At 37.2% G+C, this 20,181-nt stretch overlaps 2 protein-coding genes across 9 annotated transcripts; one reads left to right on the forward strand and one right to left on the reverse strand.

Annotated features, from left to right (window-relative positions):
* The first annotated feature begins 1,667 nt into the window (after window positions 1-1,667).
* Window positions 1,668-12,574, forward strand: LOC112511440 (histone acetyltransferase HAC12-like). Of its 8 annotated transcripts, none has more exons than XM_025117060.1 (16): window positions 1,668-2,101; window positions 2,389-2,506; window positions 3,259-3,508; window positions 3,623-3,895; window positions 4,151-5,553; window positions 6,355-6,639; window positions 6,779-7,057; window positions 7,345-7,473; window positions 7,565-7,765; window positions 7,920-8,062; window positions 8,747-9,041; window positions 9,811-9,950; window positions 10,115-10,193; window positions 10,340-10,732; window positions 10,847-11,064; window positions 12,186-12,574. In XM_025117060.1, the coding sequence occupies exons 1-16, from the start codon at window positions 1,953-1,955 to the stop codon at window positions 12,283-12,285; spliced, it is 4,455 nt and encodes a 1,484-aa protein (XP_024972828.1). In that variant the 5' UTR covers window positions 1,668-1,952; the 3' UTR covers window positions 12,286-12,574. The 8 variants fall into 8 exon arrangements, with proteins under 8 accessions (XP_024972828.1, XP_024972852.1, XP_024972844.1 ...); XM_025117084.1 differs by having other exon boundaries at window positions 7,583-7,765; XM_025117076.1 differs by having other exon boundaries at window positions 3,277-3,508.
* A 108-nt stretch (window positions 12,575-12,682) lies between these two features.
* Window positions 12,683-19,768, reverse strand: LOC112511490 (protein CROWDED NUCLEI 1). The gene is made up of 8 exons (XM_025117129.1): window positions 19,283-19,768; window positions 17,637-17,846; window positions 17,120-17,373; window positions 16,710-16,980; window positions 16,542-16,625; window positions 13,915-15,989; window positions 13,294-13,498; window positions 12,683-13,172 (listed from the first exon to the last, which is right to left on the reverse strand). Exons 1-8 carry the CDS (start codon window positions 19,493-19,495, stop codon window positions 12,924-12,926), a joined length of 3,561 nt encoding a protein of 1,186 aa, XP_024972897.1. The 5' UTR covers window positions 19,496-19,768; the 3' UTR covers window positions 12,683-12,923.
* Window positions 19,769-20,181: the final 413 nt, after the last annotated feature.

The raw sequence follows: 20,181 nt of genomic DNA on the forward strand, positions 1-20,181 counted from the left end.
TAATATATCAATCTACTATTTAACTTATATTTTATCGATTCAGGAGTCTTTGTAATTGTTTTATAATTAATTTTTATTATATTATATATTACGACAATAAAATTTTCCCGTCAAACTTTTGTTTTTTGCGATCATTTTTTAAAATATCAATCAGCTAACTTCAACAATTTTAGGCATTGTCGAGAATTAGGAAATAAAGCATTGTTCGACAACATTTTATTTTTTGTTTTATATTTAAGGGGCCGTTTGTTAAATGTTAATCGAGTTTTTGTTTCCAGTTTAATAAGTTCAATGGATGGTTAACTTAATTGGTTAAGGTATATTAACGTGTTTGATTTTTAACTTAATATTAAGTGATTGACTTGACTGAGAGTGTTTTTCAAAATCTACCATGTCCTACAATTTAATTAATCACACGTCTCATCAAAAAATAAATTATTTACCAACATGCATAAATTAAAATTTGTAATCAAACAATAATACTTTATCGTTTTATATATATTGTAAGTTATTAAGGTGCCGTTTGCCAAACGCTTATCCGGGTAAGTGTTTACCAAGTCACATTATCTTACCGGATGAATATGACAATGACCAAAAATTTTACCCGGTAAGAGCGAGACAAGTAACAAGAGTCTTACCCTGGTAAGTGAAGACGGCAACTCTTATTATGGTAAGAGCTTATCGGGTAGATTATTGCATATGATGTTGTTTTCGTGGAGTAAAATCTTACTCGGTAAGTAAGTAATAGTGTTGAATTTTACTGGTAAACACTTATCGAGTAAGCCTTTAGTATGAACTTGTTGAATTCATATTATGTAGTTCTTTTTTGTCATTTTAAATATTTATAGAACAATTTATTTTCATTCAGACACTTATTTACACATAAGATTAAAATGGTAATTTTTATTGTTAAGTTTATTTATTTAGAACAAAAATCATATAACAATTTATCTTAATTTTATCCAGATAGATTAATGCGTAGAGACAACTTAACGAATTAAGAACTTAATGGACAAAAAAGCAAACACCCCTCTAGTGTTTATCAAGTAATTTATTTTACCGATCAAACATGGCAAGCACCGAAAATCTTATCCGACGAGGGTGGTGAGTCGTATCTAGCTATCATATACTGGGTAAGAGATGATTTACCAATAATCTTTCTATTTTATTTTGATGACCGAGAATTTTATCTGATAAAATATCCGAAAGTAATGACTATTATACAGTTAACATTAAAGATTTTTAAAAATGGAAAGTTGACCATCAATGGTATATGCCAAACATTGTAATTGAACTTGATTTCACATAGATCTATAGAAAACGTATGTTGATTTTACGGGCGTCGTTTGGACGTTCTTCTTTCAGCTTTGGTTCTCGTTTTGATTGTAGTCTGCTGTTGGTTTTTGTTCTTTAACATAACATAGGTTTTGGATCCTCGATGCCTTTTTTGTTTTTCTTTTTTTTAAATAAAATTTTCCTACCCAAAAAACAATAATAAGATGATTAATAAAAGATTTAGGATAAAAAAATAAATTAAGAATCAATTAATCCTGAAAATCACATGAAAGTTTGGCGGCAAGGTGTATTTTTATTACCAAGATTCTCGTACAGCAGGACAGCAAACATAAGTCATGGCTACTCGATATGACCCCACAAAATCAGCAGAATTAGAGATGATAACCTATAAATTAAATTGGGAAATTAATACAAGTTACCCTAACTTCCTCATCTCGCCCCTATGCCATTGATACTTAGATTTCGAAGATAGAAGCTAACGATTCTTGGTTTGGTTTTTTATCTCGAGAAAGAAACTTTCCCTTTTTCATTTATCCCTCACTAGGGTTCCTTACCCGTCATCCAATTCGGACCCGTTGCGTGTCTATCGCTATCTTCTTGAAATTTTTTAGATGCCCTGTTCTTTCTTGAAACTTGCAGGATGAAATTATGAAAGGATGGTTTACGAATTAGGTCACGTACGGGACCAATTCAAGAACAAGAACATTGGTATTGACGATCTTCAGAAAGAAGGAGGTGTCTTGGATAATCTGCACAAGAAACGACGTTGCGGTGTCAATAATGTTAATAAGTTTATCGGCAAGATGTAAGTTTCAATTTTCTTGTTTTTTACCCTGTTCATAAGTTTTGAATTTGATATTTGGGGTTGTATTAAGATATTAGTTGTTGGAATGTTAAGGCGTGTGCAATTTTTTTGTTGGAGCAAAGCACATGTTGTATAATGAAAATTTGATCAGTTTTTAGTGTTATTAGGAAATTAATTGACACTTTTAACTTTTAAGCATAAAGAAAGGGTATACTAAATGCATACTTTAGGGGTCGGTAATTGGAGTTAAAAATTATGTACTGCATTTACTTACTGTAATTAACCAGGGGGTCTTTTTTATCTAGTGCCAAGAACTATATGGATACAACTGAGGGGGAGAATTGGGCATCTGACCTTATTAATCACTTGAACAGCCGATTTCCGACTTCTATCGATACTCCAAAGGTAAGTGTGCTTGTTTCTTTTTGCAAGTAGAATTGGATATTGCTATGTGGATGGATGATTTGGTGGTCTTTTGAATCAGGAGTGCGTTGCGTTGCCCTCATCATCGCATCGGAACAAAATTTAGGGTTCCGATGTATCGTTTGGAGAAAATTTCTCGAAATCAGTCATATGAAATTTAATTTGTGATAGATTTGTTTAGCGATGATTATTTTAGATACTTTAAACGTGAGTGTGCTTGTTCTTTTTATTAATTAGAATTGAATATTGCAAGACCGATGATTGGGTGGTAGTTTCAATTAGTACCATAATGATTGAATCCGAACAAGATTTAGGGTTCCAATGCTTTGATTGGAAAAATTCTCAACATCGGCTGTATGCAATATGATTTGTGCTAGATTTATTCTGGTGCAAATTTCTAGATAGTAGTTGGGAGATTCTAAAATGGGAAGTTGTGCTTTTTTTCATGTAGCTAAATCGTCTATTTCACTTTATGCATCTAAACCATACAGAAAGGGGAAAAGAGTTAGTGGTTATAAAGGGCTTCTATACTTATGTTTTAACCTTCCGATTATGTAGCATGTTGAAACCGGAATTCATGCTTCAAACATGTTTAATTAGATTACTTTAGTGCATGAACACTTAAGAGGATGGTGGACTTCTGATATATGGAAAATTCAATGTTTTCTTGATTAATATGTTGGGGTTTGTTGCTTTTCCTATTTGAACTTGTATACTTTTTGAAACTCTAATAGGAGTATAATGACCAGAAGTTACTTGACCAGGGGTCGCAGAACTTTATTCAGCAGGAGTTAAAGGATGCTAATCTTCATCAGATAGTATCCCACAGGCTCATTTCCTCTCATTCGTCTTTGCCAGATTTGTTGGTTTCACCTGTTTTTCATAATGCTAGTTCATTCTGTCCACCTGAAAGTTATATGAATTTGGGATACAATGGTTACAATCCGGCTTCAGTAAGCATTTATAATCCTGGGCTGTGTGGAGGTGTGTTCTTTGGCTCTTTCATTCCCATTTGGCTCAACAGTACTCATATTAATTTACATCCCCTCCCCCCAAGTCATTTGTATTTGATCTGCTATGCATGATAAACATCTGCAGGATCTGCATTCAACGACTATAGCCAGAATGTTGCTAGCTCAGCTGTTCATTGTGGTGGGATGAACTCGATTTCTCCATTCGGTGTAAAGCAGACTGATCTAGAGCTTATTACTTCACCTGAACAAGTGTCATCCGTAACTGCATGTTCTTATGGGGATGTTGTATCTGATACCGAAGCTTTTGATAGTATAGCAGCTCTACCCGGAAGTGTTTTGCACTCTACCTCAGGCCCATCAGCAACGAACTCCTTCCAACAGCAACCTTTTCATAAGAGTATGGTCTCTTTTCTTATCTTATGATAATAAAACAAAATGCATAATGATATGGGATGGTGAACATCAATGACTAATATGGGTGTAGTCAATGTTGCTCAGAGGCAAGGAATCATTTGCTTTAGTCCAAATCCATCTTCTACTGTTTCTAAATGTTCTTCTTACTCCTCATTAAATCTTATTCTCTATATGTTTTCTCTATTGATTTGGTTATGCATCTGACATCGGCTCTCCCTTGTGAAATTGTTACCAATAGGTCAATACAGAAGCTCTATTGGGAAGAAGAAAACCGCATACAACATGGATGTTCCATCATTATTGGGGGATGATGTGCAATCTCCATATTCGAATTTGTGCAATGTGCAACAGAATCTCACGAACCATCCTGAAACTAGTGATAGCCTAGAGAGCAAGTGTAATACCCAAATATCAGATCGTGGGGATTCATTGCAACCTCAGATTCACATGCCAGTGTCCCAACAACCTGATGAGCAGGCTCAGCAGCATCCAGTGCAGTTTGATGACAGATTGAAGACTCGATCAAATATGTTATTTATCAATGGTGAGAAGTCCAGTGATGAAATATCAGTGCGAGAGGAATTTAAGATCCCCCAAATTAATTCTGAGAAATCTCCGCTGGCTCAAGAGTATGCTGCTTTGGAAAGTTCAAGTCAGATTTCTAGTTTTCAAGTCCTTAGTTCATATGTCATGTACAAGGATATGCCAGCGGACTTGAGAAGAGAAGTTCCTTTTCAGGATTATATGCATGCAGCAGAATGCAAGGAAAACTTATGCAATTGTCCATTGTATCTTGAACTGGCATCCCATTTTGACAAGTGTAATCATTTAAATTGCGATATTTGTGGACCTGCAAGGTCTTTATGCAGTACTAGTAATTTTCACTTGGAATCTAGAAAAAGAAAAAAAGACCAAGCAGAGGCCACCCATGATGCGGATCCTAGTAGCACCGCAACTCTTTTAGAAACCTTGCCTACAAAATACCCGAAGACGGAGAGTCCAACAGTTGGAGATGGTTTTTCACAAGAATATGCTGATTCACTTGATCAACATAGTCCGCTGGATCAGCCGCAGCACTTGGAACAACGTCCTGAAGCATTTGTATGTAATGAAGATGTCCAAGAGGTACAGCCAGAACTTTTAGCTGTGGACCCATCAGTTAACTGTGCAACTGTAGGAGATACTATGGATGATGACCAGAGGAGGAACTTCAATGATACCCATGGTGAACAGGAATCAACAGAGCTAAAGCGAAGTAATGATAATACAAACAATGAAATGAAGAAAATGCCAGAGTTGAATTCTGCTAATCTTTCTCCAAAAGAAGGGGTCAATGATGAAAAAGAGATATCAAATCAAGTATACACAGAATCTGGGCATGCCAAAATAGAAGCAAATTTTTTGGCAGCAGATGCTTATGACATAAGGCTGGATTCAAAGAAATCCATGATGCCGAGTGTGTCTTTGGCAGATCACGACTCAGTCTTAGAATCAGAGAAGACCAAGATAAAGATTGCACCTTTGGTTGATGATGACGCAGGGGTGAAGCCAGAGAAGATCAAGATACAGAGTGTGTCTTTGGCTGATTTTTTTACTGCGGCTCAAATCAGAGAGCATTTGTTGAGTTTTAGCTCTCAGAAGGTTTGCACATCAACTTAGGACTCTTATACTCTTTTTACTTCCCTTTTTCATGCTCTTGATTTACAAACTCTTGAAGGGCTCTTTCATAGATGCCAATTCTTGTTGATCGATCAGTTCTGGAAGGTTCTGCATGCATCTAGTGAACTACGTGAGATCCAATTTTAACTCTTCAGCCTAGCAAATAAACATTCTTTTTTTCCTTTCCATGTGCCTTTAGAGCAGGCTGTTTGATTGCCTTCTGTAATCTTACTTCACCCTTTTTTGAATTATTTATTAATATTTATATACGGCAAAACTTACACACACTCCTCACCTTTTATGAGGCTTGAACCCTTGATCTTCAGGAGGAATAAGGTCTACTGGTAACCCGGGTGCCGCTGGGCCAATGACCTTTTGTATCGTACTTCACCCATCCTGGTTCCTATTTTGTTCTCATGCAAATTTTGGCATTGCTTTGCAACATGGTTGTTGCATCTTTTGTGCCATTTTCCAGTTTCCCAGGCTTAGGTTCTGTTATAACCTATAACTCCTTGTTGCTGACAGCAATAGTTCATTTTCAATTAGAAATGCTTGTACTGCTTCTTTTTGCTTCAGTTACAAGAGAGATGAAAAACAAGTGATCCCGAAAACCAGTCCCATGAAGCTACCTGTTTTGTCACTCTCTTTGCTAGCTTACCTTACATGAACTCTCATGTCTATGCGACCTTGACATGATCAAATTTTGTTTTGTTCATAGCATATTGTTAGATGTAACTCGTTTCATCAAATTAATAGATTCTAATATAATGGATGCTGATGCAGGATGTATCAGGAAAGAAAGCACATTCAGTTGGTCACAACACATGCCATTTGTGTTCCATGGATAAGCTGGTGTTTGCCCCTGCACCCATATATTGCTCTTCTTGTGATACCCGTATCAAGCGAAATGTTGGCTATTATAGGTCAACCAGTGATATGGGTATACGACACTGTTTTTGCATGTCATGCTATAGGGGATCTCATGGGACTAATATCGTAATGCGTGGGTTTTCTGTTCCCAAAGCAAACCTGCAGAAGGCAAAGAATGATGAGGAAAAAGAGGATTCAGTAAGTTAATTTAATTTTTCATCTGCGTACTTGTTTTCTGTGGTCTCTAACACCTTTGACCAAGCTAGTCCTCAGGTCTTTGATTTGTATATCAATTTAGTCCATTCTCTTACTAGACCCGTGCTGTTGATTCTTGCAGTGGGTTCTTTGTGATAGATGTCAATGCTGGCAGCATAGAATATGTGGTCTCTACAATGATGAAAAAGATGTGGAAGGGAAGGCAGACTATATCTGTCCTAAATGTTACTTGGAAGAAATAGAGAGTGGAATGCGTGTTCCCTTACCACAGACTGCTGCTTCTGGAGCAAAAGATCTGCCGAGGACTAATCTCAGTGATCACATAGAGGAAAGACTGTCTAGACGTCTCAATCAAGAAAGAGAAGAGATGGCAAAGATTTCTGGAATGGAACCAGAGGAGGTAAAATTGATCAAATGCTTCCTAATTATGTACCATTTGGACACAATTGATTGCATATCTTATGTAAACTTGTGACCGACTCCAGCTGATACTTTTGAATGGTAGTGAAGGTATGCCAAGTCAAATTACCCCACTGATTTAGTTTAATCTAGTGGTACTAAAGAATTCTAGAAAGAAATACCCCGAGTATTACATTTTAGAATTTCTTCAACTTTACTAATTAGCATCTGAATAATGTCTGCAAATAAGTAACCATTATATATCTTCAATTTTCTCTTTATATGAAGGTACCTGGAGCTGAAGGTCTTGTTGTCAGAGTAGTGGTATCTGTTGAGAAACAGTTGGCAGTGCGGCAGAAATTTATAGACATACTTCATGGAGAAGATTATCCTTCAGGATTTACATACAGATCAAAGGTAAGATAAACTATTTCATGAATATTGTGCTTCTTCATGTCGGCAATTATGTGCTTTAAAACAGGGTATCTGATATTGTTTTTGCCATCAGTTAATTTTTTTGTTTCAGAAAATAGAAGGGGTAGATGTGTGCCTCTTTGGAATGTGTGTTCAGGAGTTTGGATCAGAGTGTGGTGGCCCGAATCATCGTTGTTTATATATCTCGTATCTTGATTCTGTAAAGTACTTTAGACCTGAGAGGAAAAGTGCGACTGGTGAATCTCTTCGGACCTTTGTTTATCATGAACTATTGGTAATTCAATTTTTATTGTATTCTTTTGTTTTGCTTATTCTATAAAAAGTAATTCCTACTTATCTCTTATGTTCTTAATTCTACCTATGTGCATTAATGTAGCAATAACTTGATGAAAATATGCCTTTTATTTTGCGTATGTTATGATCATCAGATTGGATACCTTGAGTATTGCAAGAAGCGGGGTTTTGCAACCTGTTATATATGGGCATGTCCTCTTATAAAAGGAGAAGACTACATTTTTTACTGCCATCCAGAGACACAGAGAACACCAAAGCAGGATAAGCTACGTCAGTGGTATAGTTCTCTCTCTTTCTCTCTCTCCTCTCTCTCTCTTGCATACACAGATATAGACATACATCAAATTCTTGCATATATATGTAGGTTCAAGGAGGGGAAGCTCCCAAAAAAATAAAAAATTGAGGAGCACTCTGATAACCATTCATATGTACTGTATGTACATGTGCATACAAGTAACTGAAGATGTTTCCTGGTTTCTATGCACACGTGCATGTGTGCATACCAGACAAATAACTTGTATGCACATGTGCATATTGTACAGATGAATGATTTTAATGTTCCTTAGTTTTTCACTTTTTTGTTGTTTTCCCCTGAACCTGACCATATATAAATAATGCATTATCATTCATTATTTGTTTGTCAGGTTGCCCATTAAGAACTTGCTTTGCACTTTGATAACTCCTTTAGGACTGTAATGTGCGTCGTCTTCTAGGGGTTAATCTTTGTCTTGCTGTGCATGTATTTTTCTTGTTAATACAAACGTATCCACAGTGCTGCCCAGGTAACATTGATTGGAAGTATCAATTTCAATTGGAGATGATCTTATTCTGTTTGCTGGGAAATATGTATTCAATCATCATATGTTAAAACTCTAATTTTTAGATCTCTAACTCAGGTGGTCTTTCACATTAATTTTATATTGTCTGTGCATATCCTCATTAGAAGTTGTTCCATGTGCAGGTACAAGTCAATGCTAAAGAAAGCTGTAGAAGATGATGCTGTTGTGGACCACACTAATTTATATAATCAGTTTTTCGTTTCTAGTGGACAAGGCAATACCAAGATAACGGCAGCCCGTTTGCCCTATTTTGATGGTGATTACTGGTCAGGGGCTGCTGAAAATATTGTCAGGAAACTAGAAGTGGAAGAAAGTGCTGGTGGATTGCAGAGCAAGCTACCTAACAAGAGAATCTTGAAAGCCATGGGACAGGACCGACTTGATGTTGCTATGAAGGATGTCTTGGTGATGCAAAAGGTCAAATATTTTTAAGCTTCTTTGTTCATAGCTACTAATGGGAGGATACGCCTCTATTTTTTTTCTTGGCTTCCATTTTTAGTTCTTACACAACATGTGTATTGTTAGAAGGCTTGTGTGGACTCTATACACTGAATTGCGATAATCATAATATTAGCATCCAAATCTCATCATTAAAGTTCAATATATTGGCCATGAATCATGATCAAGAGGCTGTTTGGTTGGTTTTCCTTTAAGTTTTGTATGGATAAAGCTGTCTGTGTGGATTAATCCGTCCTTGAAGATTGGGAAAGTTTTTGTTTGGAGGGGTTCTTTAAAGACAGAAGAAGCATGTTTTTAGTTGGGAGAGGCATGTTCGAAAAAAATTTGGCTTTCTACATAAAGGTCCCCCCTAGAAGCTTATTGATAAGCCACTTTCTATATCATTAAGCCACTACCAAACAGTCATGTATAGCTTACGAATAAGCTGCAAGTCCCATTAAGCTCATTAAGCTGCTAACAAACAGACCCTTGACCATAGGTCATGAGCACTAGTTTTCTTATGGTTCCATGCATACCATCTCACATAGCTTTAACAGGAGCAAGAAAATTGAAACAGAATTAGAAAAATATGCATCTTTTTCCTTGGGTCGAGCTTCATCACTAATGCATTCTTAATATTTGTGTTCCTCATTTCCTCTGTGTGGCTGCATAGCATGCTGAATTTATTGCACTTCATTAATATTCTTCCTTTTTATTCTTTCTTATGTCCGTTTTTCTCTTTCAACAGCTGGGCCAAACCATTCTCCCTGTGAAGGAAAACTTTATGATTGTCCATTTACAATATATATGCACCCATTGCCATGAAGTAATCTTATCTGGAAGCAGATGGTTTTGCAGCCAATGCAAAAAGATTCAACTATGTTCAAGGTAAAAGAGCTTTTTGTTTTTTTTAGTCTTTTCCTCTGAATAAAAATGTAGGTTTTACTGATTATAGTGCATCACATAGTTTGATGTATGGATAGATACACTGGTTATTGTTTGGCCTTCTAAAATTATCATAATCACCGTCTTCATGGCTATGTTCATTGCAGATGTTTTAATGCTGATAAGAATTTTTCTGGGAGTAAAATGCACACATGCCATTCCGGTGAAAAAAATCTACTCTCTGAGGTGAGCTAAGCTCCAAAAGAACACCACCTCCACTGCCATTTTTAAGCTAGCTGAAATTAATCTGACCCCCAGAAAGATCTTTTTTGCTTTTTCCTGTGGCACACACACCCATGTCAGCATATAGATTTAATTGCTTGGGTTTACAGGTTGCGGTGAGCAATGTGACTATTGATACCAAGGATAAAGATGATGTGCTTGTGAATAGTTTCTTTGAGACTCGTGACGCTTTCTTAAACAAGTGCCAGAAATCCCATTTTCAGTTTGATACACTTGCCCGTGCCAAATACTCCTCTATGATGATCTTGTATCATCTAATCCACAAGCCTGTTACTAAGCCGATCTGCACTGCCTGCCATAAGGATGTTCTGGTGGACGATTGTTGGCATTGTGACATATGTGCAAAGTTTTATGTCTGTGAGTCATGCTATAAAATGAAAGGTGGCGCTTATCATCCTCACATGTTAAATCCGCCTTCAAATTCAATGGAAGTCGTCTGTGGATCCAAAAATGATCAAGTTCAGAAGCACAAAGCTCTAACGGTACCATATCTCTTTCTACATTAACCTAATTAACAAGATCAAGAACAAAGAAACATTTCTGAACTTGTCTTAATAATGTTTTCCTTGATCTGTTAAACGCATGTTCTGATGCAGTTAAAGGCGGTGCTGGATGCTCTAATTCATGCTTCTCAATGTGAGCGGATCCCATGCTCTTACTCGGAATGTAGAACTATGAGGAGGCTTTTCTACCATGCTTCTAGATGCACTGTCAGAGTCCGTGGTGGTTGCAGATTATGTCAACAAGTGTGGAGGATACTAAAGGAGCACTCACAAATATGCAAAGATTCCAATTGCAAAATTCCTCGCTGCATGTAAGTGATGCCAAAAACATCCATAGTCTGCTCATCTCGCATGATGTCTTCCATAGTTTGCAATGGGCATGGTCGTAATGACCTAGAGATATGTTATATAGAGAGAGAGTCAGGTACGTACGAGAACATTAACCAAATAAGAGAATAAGAAAACAGTTAATCACATGTGATTTTACACTAAAATCACGTGTGCAATCACATGTGATCCATGCAACTTTGGCCGCGACCTTAAGTCGTTGGCCACGTCGCCCGAACACCATTGTATTACCCGTTAGTGTAAAATCACATGTGATTTTGCACATGATTTGACCGTTTTCATGTTCTTTAATTTAGTTATTGTTCTCGTTTAAACTTCACACACACACACTCTCTCTCTCTCTCTCTCTCATTCTCACTCTCTCTGTCTATGTATATATATACACACACAAGGTTAGGTTCATGGGGAATCACAAAAAAATGAAAAAGTGATGAACTCCCTAATAACCATTCATTTGTACGGTATTGCACTTGTGCATACAAGTAATTGTCGGGGTATGCAAATGTGCATAACATGCACACATGCATAGAAACCAGAAAACTTCTTCAATTAGAGCATCTCCAACCATGACACCGAAAAGAAGGCCAAAACACCATTTTTGGTGGGCCTCAAACACTAAAAAAAAAATCAATTCCAACCATAAAGTGGGGCTGTGATTTGCTATGCGTTTACCTTCCACACTGCATATTTGCCAAAAATAAAATCTCTTTGCTGTGCGTTGGAGAGGAAAACTACAAAATGGAGAATTTGGCGGACCGTTGGAGATGGTTTTACTTCTATGCACATATGCATACAGTACAAATGAATAGTTTTTTAGAGTGTTTTTCAATGTTTCATTTTTTGGGAGTTCTTCACTCTATATATACACCATTTTAAATTTATGCATCACTGGTACTTTTGCACGAAATGATACAAAATAATTTGGTTCATGGTTATACGCTCTTGTCAACAAAAGATTGCTTACAAACCATTTTCAGAACATTAAGAACTATAGAAGAATGATACTTGTTCAAAATCCAAAGCTGCTGTTTCCTATCAATAATACTGCCCGCTAATGCGCCTTTGTATTTCATTTATTCTTCAGGGATATAAAGAAGCACAAGGAGATGCTTGCAGCCCGATCTGCAAATCTACAAACTACAACGAAGGATCAGCAGGAAATGCCTCAGACTTTGGTTGGATAGCAATGACCGTTACAGTAAAAGAAATAGAGTTAAAAGAAGTCACAATTTTGCGTACCTAACCAAAATAGAATAGATCAGGAGGTTTGAGCCTTTGTTTGGTAGTCATACCATACCTGATGCCTTTTTGCTGTGTCTGAAGTGTGAACAGTCAATATATAGAGTCTTGTAGCATAGTTCAAGATTACAATCAGGTTTAACTTGCCTTGTGTAGGAGAAAATTACAAGTTGGAGGACCATTTTGGTCTGAACCAGATTTTGCACCAAAACATGTATAAATGAAATTTTCAATTTTTGGAAAGACAGCTTGATGTTTACAGACTATTTCCTGTCTCATAAATATGCAAAGAACCATTCAAATATTACATAAAATTTCAACAAGCATTCAAGCTACAAGATGTCACACAAACAAGACAACATAAATAGAATGAACAATCGAAGGTCAGGTCTGATGACGCATTACAACAAGAAACGAAACGCGAGGTTTACATGATCAAATTATCTGCAAAACAATCTTCTAACATACCGCTACTAAAACTAGCTACCATAAACAATTGATAACACAACAAACAACTCTTTGACACCAAAAAGGAAGGAGTTGTTTGGACTCTATGCATATAATAAATAGGCATGATCCCTCATCAAGTTGAGATAAAAGTCCATAGCTTTCTTCCTATGGAAACTTCACCAGGATGCTCAACCTCCTCTTCATCTTCAGAATCATCATCGTCTTCTTCCTCCTGGGCGGCGGCAGCAGGAGTAGTTTCAATCTCATGATCATCATTGTAACGCTCCCTATCCTGTTGAGGCGTCCCATTCACCTCTTCGCTCATAACCATATCATTTGAGCACTTGTTTGCTACCTCATTCTCCCCATCCACGACTTTCTTCTGAGATAATAATACATAAGCATCAAAATGAGTGATACCAAAGTGGATACTTTAAATCCACATTCTTTTGAGACAAGAAATATATTAAAGCAAGTTTATATACAAGTGTTTTGAGGACTACCTTCAGAAGCCCATCATGAGCTCGCGAGTCTCCAGCATGATCTCCGTTGGCAAAACTTGTTGAAGTTCCAGGCTGAACCTTTGGATCAGGGACTCTTTTCTTTTTCCGAGCACCATCTATTTTCTTCCCTTTACTCGAGACACCATCAGTTCCTTCCTCCTTGCTTTGATTAGACAAGGCTCCATCACCAGCCACGGGGACTCTGCTGTTTGACACAGAAATGTAGAGAAATAAGAAGAGCAAAGAAATGCTAACAAGCATACAAACTCATGAAGAAGACAATGAGATTAAGAACTCAAAGTTCCATAACCAAAAGATAAAGACATCCTTCGGTGCAAAATTAACCTCCAAAGACAGTTCCCAGTCGCGGACTCTTTTGTGTATCAAACAGAAGTGTTGAAAGAAGAGCATTTCTTGAACAACAAATTATAACGTGATTGACAGATAGTCATTTTAGTTTAACAACATTTCTTTTAGACATCAAACAAGCTATAAAGTGACTGATGACCACTAGTTGTTTGTTTAACTCGCAAGACGTTAAGTATATGGTTTAATAAATTTAAGAGAAGGGTATGAATTGTGAAGGTCCAGATGGGCGTATGCAGAGACTTGGTCACTTACTTCTTGGGTCGACGAAGGTTGTATCGTCTTACTTGAGGAGCTTCTACACCTTTAGCAACTTTCTGCTTCCTGTGGCCCTCAGTGATGCTATCTGAATGTTCACTGTAGTTAGGATCTTGTTCATTTGTGGTCTTACGGCTTCGCTTTCTTCCACCTTTTGACATTCCTTTGATACCCAGATCCGATACTCCCTGGCTCTCTTCATTTGTGAAAGCAGAGTTTTCTGCAACACCGTTGGCACTCTCACTGCCATTATTTTCGCTAGTGGCAGCATGATCAACAATTTCCTTATAAGCACTTGCTGCTCTGGTAGCTCTAGTTTTGTGCCTATTGGTCGGCTTACTCTGACCTTCATTCCTATCAGGCTGCTGAGAAACTTCCTCAATGTCATGTGCCTGACTGTTGATGTTTCTAAGATCATCGGCTGATTGGTCTATGCCAGCATCCACCTGTCTGGTGTTGGACTCGGATTGAATCCTCTGGACATCAAAAGAATCTGATGCAACTCTAGCCGACACTTCTGGTTCATCCTCAGAGCTCAATATACATTCCGGTATTTCTCCAACATCTACAAGCTTCTCTTGTGCCTGTGTTGCCCCTGTACTATTTTGACCCGCTTCATATTCAAGCTTCTTCCCTGCTGAGAATATAGAAATCTTTGAGGTACATTTTCGCAACCAGGTCAAGGTTCTACCAGAAGCAGGAGATCCTGAGTTAGCCACACCCAAGGATGTCCCAACATTCGGTCTCTCGGAAGTACCCTGGACAGCTTCCTTCAAATAACCATCAGCTAGCTTTGGCAGAGGAAAATTATCTGCATTCTTTATCTCAGCTAAAGATTGAAGATCTGAGAGGACGAACTCTGAAACTCTCTCCCCGCAGTCCTTGCAGCCCTTTTGTTTCTCAACAAATGCAATAAACCGCTCCCTTTCCTTAAAGAATTGTTCTCGCTGGTCCTTTAACTTCATGCTAAGGCCAACAAGCTCATCAATATCTTTTTTCATTTCAAGCTGCTGCTCTTCAAGATGCTTCTGATTTACAAATGTATCCTGCTTTTCCTTTTCTAGCCGTACCCTTTCTAATTTCATCTCTTCCATTTCTCTACTTGCAACATCTCTCAAGTATTTGACATTAGCTAGCTCCCTGTCTCTTTCTTCTTCAAATGATTTTTCCCGTTCACGCATGCGGTTCTCAATATCTACCTCTTTGTTCTGCAATTCAGTCTCAAGTTCTTGTTTCTGCACTTCAAAGTCATGAAGCATTTGGGATTTCTGACTATTATATTTTTCTGCTAAGACAGACTTCTCGTGCTCCATATTAGCAGCAAACGATTCTTTAGCCAACTTAAGAGCCTCCAACTCTCTCTCTACATAATCCCGTGTTTCCAACCTCTGATTATTCAACCTTTCTTCTTCTAAATGATTCAATTTTTCCACCTTTTCCTTCTGTGCAGCAACAGATTCTAATTCCTTCTTTATCTCAGTTCTTTTCTCGTCAAGTTCTTCCCATTCTTTTTCAAACTTCTCCTTCTCCTGCTTCAGATTCTCCCTTTCCATCAAAACTGCTTCCCTCTCTTGCCTGTTCTTTTCTATCTCTTGCTTTAATTCTGACTGCAGATGGACATGCTCAGACCTCTCTTCTTCTGTTACTTGTAGTCTTTCACGGTCTTCATTTAGCTTTGATCTTTGTTCTTCAATTTCAGTACCTATCTTTTCAAGCTCGGCCTTGAGACTTAACAAATTCTCCATCTCACTGCTTAGTTGTTTCCTTTCATTCTCCAAGTTCTTCTCCTCGGCTTTAAGGGACTTTTCCTTCTCTTTCAAAGCTTTTGACTTCAAATCGAATTCCTTCTCTTTCTCTTTCATTTTCTCGAGTTTTTTCTCTAGTGCCTGTTCCCGTTTTGCAATTTTTCCTTCCAAGTGATTGACTTCAACTTCTTTTTTCTCCACCTCAACAACCTTGCTTTTGAAATCGTCTTCCAGTGATTTTTTCTTTTGTTCCATTTCCAACTCAAAATCATGCGCCTTCGCATCCAGGATGACCTTGTGTTCATCCAAAAGTTTTTGAATCTCTACCTGCAAGAAGATGATCCTTATTTAATATCCGAAACAGAGAACTATTTAAACATCCAAATTATTTTACTATGAAATACCTTATGTGGAAAATTACTACCTTTATCACAAAGCATTACTTTTTAGATTCAAAGCTATAGACTTCTTAAGTTGAAAAATGATAACTAAATAATCACTAAACTCATCCGTGTACCTTGCGATAAAGGATTTTTATCTTTGGAACCCAACCAGAATGGATAGTGCATGAGAAGAAATTCATGCAAAGATTATCATATAAAAGTATCATGGAGCAAAAACAAACTAAAAGACATCTGTCTGTTGATTTTGTAAAATACCAGCTTACGGATTTCAAAATGAAAAGGACTCTAGTTTTAGGAAGAGGGAGGAAGCAATTCATGTAGTGTGATTTCAACTATTTTTTTTATTTTGGTTTTGGTTTTGTTGTGCGCACAAGTACCATGAGGGTGGGTTGGGTATACATATTAGCATGTAGACTTTTCAGTGACAATATCCTGCATCATAAGCATACATGAGTAACAATCCCCAAGGACTTACCTGTTCTCTCGCATTCAGCTTCTCCTCTAGCTCTAGTAATTCCTTCTCCCTAACCTCTAAATTCTTTCTCAAAGCAGCAGCTTCCTGCAACAGAACGCAGATGTATGATACGGATGAAGTGAATAAAATACTTCAGATATTAATCAGCCAAAAGCCTAAAAGACTTGCCTTCTCTTTTAAAGTTAGGTTTTCTGTCCTTGTGCTTATTTCATCTTCTTTACTTTTCAGAGCTGAATGAGCCATGTCAATCTTCTTCTGTGCTTCTTCAAGTTCAAGTTGTTTTTGTTTGAATATTCTATCACTATCATTTGCCCGCTCCTCTCTTTGGTTGAGCAATCTGCGGACCTCAGCCAGCTTCTCCTCTCCCTCTTGTAACTTTTTCTCCCATTCTCTCAAGTCCTCCCTTTGGTGAGAGAGATTGAGCTCATGTGCATCCCTCCTGACGAGAAAAGAAAACATGTAAGAATCAGCAAGTTATTTGCGAATTGCACCATATAGAACCAATATTTTAGAATGGAAAACACAAAGCAGAAAATAACATTATGGAAGAATAACATTTAACAGATTGTAAAGCATACTCTGCATTAAATGACATGCGCTCTCTCATGAGTGAAATTTCTTTCGCCTCAATCTCAACTGATTTCCTCTGAATCTCTGAAGTCTTCCTGCTCACCTCAGCAAGCTTAGCATCAGCAGCACGTAACTTTGCCTCTACCTCCAACGATCTCCCTTCAACGCTAGTAGACAAAGCATGTGCTTCCTCCAACTTCGAATCAGCAGTGAACTTTATTTCTGCATATTCTGAGCGCATTTCACGCAAAGCCTTCTCTAACTGCAGTAACCAATGATTAAATGTTAGCAGTTCCCTCAATCATGTTGCAATTTGTTGACCATAATAACAGTGATACCAATGCAATGCTAGGTACTCGTTTCAATTTGTGTCATATTAGCTTCAAATTAGTAAAACAAGTGGCAGCAGAAAAACAAGAATTCCTACAGCATTTGACACAATCATGAATCATGTATGTAGATATTACTATTGACATCACAATGTAAGGTCGAGTTAACAAAAATAAATTGTAGTCAAGGCGTTACCTCATGGACACACTGTTTTTCAATTCCCAATGCTTTCCTCAACTTCTCCTCTCGCTTCTCCACCTCTGATATAGCAATAAGATGTGCTGTTTTCTCACGCTGAAGGAGCTCTTGGGTTTCGACTAATGCTCGCTCAAATTGTTCATTTTTGGAGACCCATTCTTTTTTCTCAATAAGGAGAAGGCCCATGTTATATTGGTATTCATAGAGCTGTATGTAGATGGATTATCAGATTAACTTGATTTCGATCGGTCTACCACATATATTAAACAAAGAAACCGAAGAAATAACAATAACAAAAAGGAAAGAAAAAGAAAGCAGCAATTCACTATTTGCATAAAGATGCATCAAGCAGCTATAATTGTGACCTTTAACTTATGTACATCTTTTGATGCTATGTCAAAATATGTACCAAAGTCGAAGGTTGCAATGTTTTTAGACAAAAGGAATAATTAATTTTTATTGCTGTACATTGCATGTCCAAACCATAGCAAATGAATTTTGGAGTTGAGCAGTCCAATGGACTCAAAATTAAGTACAGTGCTATCTTTTAGAACAACATGTATACGATAAGGCCCCAGATTTACAACTGTTACTAACAAGTTCATAGACAAATTTAGAGGCCAATATCACACTCGCAATTTGCTAGGTGCTACCGCTTGATGTGGTAACGCTACATGTTAAGTACTAGGGTGCGGAATCTAAAACAATGAACTTTGCTTGGTATATGTACACTCTTTTCCAGGCTTTGACACATATCACTGCCCTATCTTGAAAATCTTCTGAACAGTACAGAAAGCCTGATACAAACTCCATAAGAACACCCAGAGAACCTTCTTGTCTAAGTAAGCCTTGTGCGGTGCAACTAAGCAGGGACCTTATTTCTTAACTCTCCCAGGATCTTGGCCAGATCCCTTGACTTGCCTTGACACTTGAAACGTACTTTTAAATAGAGACAGCATTTACAAAGCTCTCCACCACACTCACCTGGCTTCGTCTCAAATAACACCAAGCCCACAGACTCGAAGAGACCAACAAAACCTAGCTTGTGAGTTACCAATCACAGCATTACCTCTCTTTTGCCTCTCCACCTCTCCCTAAGTGCTAATTTGCTCATTCTCTTCCACTAATGGTTCACGTTCACATAGAAATTGGTTACTTTATCATAAGCTCTCTCTTTCTCAGACCTATTTGAGCTCACTTCATTTGCAACATGCCGTTGAGTTTTCCTTAGACCAATTGGAGTTATCAGAAAAGTTATCATTTCATCGGGCGCTGCTTAAAGCACAGAGTTATGACAATCATATTCGTTAAATACTTCTAGAGCTTGCTAAAAAGTTTATCATTTATCGAATTCTTAAAAATCTTACTTAACTCAACAGCAATAGTGAACTGTCCGCTAACTTATATTTACACTCCAAAAAGAAGCCTGGAAAATGCTTGAAGACTCTACTTAGACCCACTTTACCGTTAAACAAAGTTAGCAGCTTTAGCTTTGAAGTTTCCTTCAACTAATTAAGTCAGAGATCAGAATGAACATAGTAAAGACCAATCAAGATCACAAATCAAGAAATTCCAAAACAAACAAACAAAAAGATAGTCAGATAGCTTAAAAATAGACAACACATTAAACCCTTTTTACTAACCTCCTTTTCGAGCTTAGAAATCTTTTCAATTACAAGTTCTTGATCCATAATCCCAGCGTTGGATACCAAACCCTTGGGTGTAGAATCACCAGTTGCAAAACCCTTGTCCCTAGGGCTTGAATTAGGGTCCGAATTGCCCGAGACGGAACCGTTCTTCTCTGCTCCAGGCGAGAGCCAACCCGACCACACTTTCTTCTGCGGCGTAAACATCATAATCCACCCAAGATCGCAGATCCTAACTCCACCGTCATAAAGAGTAACAAAAATCGATCTGTTCCCAAGAAAAACACCGGCAATCAGGTGCTCCTAAATCCGAAGAGTGAAAGAGGGAAAAATAACAAAATCAACCCTAACCGGACGTGAGAGAAATCCCAAATTCCGGCGAATAAAAGCAGTTCGAATCCGGTAACGTCTCCAAACTAACTTTCTCTCTCTTCAAAATGTGCAAGAAGCCACCTTTGGTGGGCTAGCGCGGATCACTCACGTTCTTTCCTCATTTTTTAAACAATTACTTTATTCTCTTTTCCAAAATCGTTAATACCTGTAATTATTTTGTTTTTTCACATATATTTTCTTAAAAATACCTGCATTATCGATTACCAAAAACGTACTTACGTAATGCAGCGAGATACATTATTATTTAAATACTTTATTTTATTTTTTATCTCAGTCGATGTTATAATATGGTTTTATATGATTTTGAAAAAAACGATATGTTTTTATTTTTGAATAAAATATATGTTTGAAGATATCATAAAAATTTAACAAAAATATATCGATATTAATATCAAATTAACTATTTGAAATTCCTCATTTTTTGTGTAATTTTTTAATTCAATTTTTTTATAATTTAATTTATGTACAATAACGAAATAATTTATATTTGGTTTAATAATATA

This window comes from Cynara cardunculus, assembly GCF_001531365.2.
Source record: "Cynara cardunculus var. scolymus isolate 2C chromosome LG 1, CcrdV1, whole genome shotgun sequence".
In the NCBI taxonomy this organism is placed as follows: domain Eukaryota; kingdom Viridiplantae; phylum Streptophyta; class Magnoliopsida; order Asterales; family Asteraceae; genus Cynara; species Cynara cardunculus.

Bases quoted from the DNA above. Each gene is read 5' to 3' on its own strand.
- LOC112511440 (XM_025117060.1), top strand. From the start codon at position 1,953: ATGGTTTACGAATTAGGTCACGTACGGGACCAATTCAAGAACAAGAAC. The intron at 2,102-2,388 runs GTAAGTTTCAAT...GTAATTAACCAG, and splicing joins AATAAGTTTATCGGCAAGAT to GGGGTCTTTTTTATCTAGTG. The intron at 10,733-10,846 runs GTACCATATCTC...GTTCTGATGCAG, and splicing joins AGAAGCACAAAGCTCTAACG to TTAAAGGCGGTGCTGGATGC.
- LOC112511490 (XM_025117129.1), bottom strand. From the start codon at position 19,495: ATGATGTTTACGCCGCAGAAGAAAGTGTGGTCGGGTTGGCTCTCGCCT. The intron at 16,981-17,119 runs GTATGCTTTACA...TTTTCTCGTCAG, and splicing joins CGCATGTCATTTAATGCAGA to GAGGGATGCACATGAGCTCA. The intron at 16,626-16,709 runs GCAAGTCTTTTA...GTTCTGTTGCAG, and splicing joins ACCTAACTTTAAAAGAGAAG to GAAGCTGCTGCTTTGAGAAA.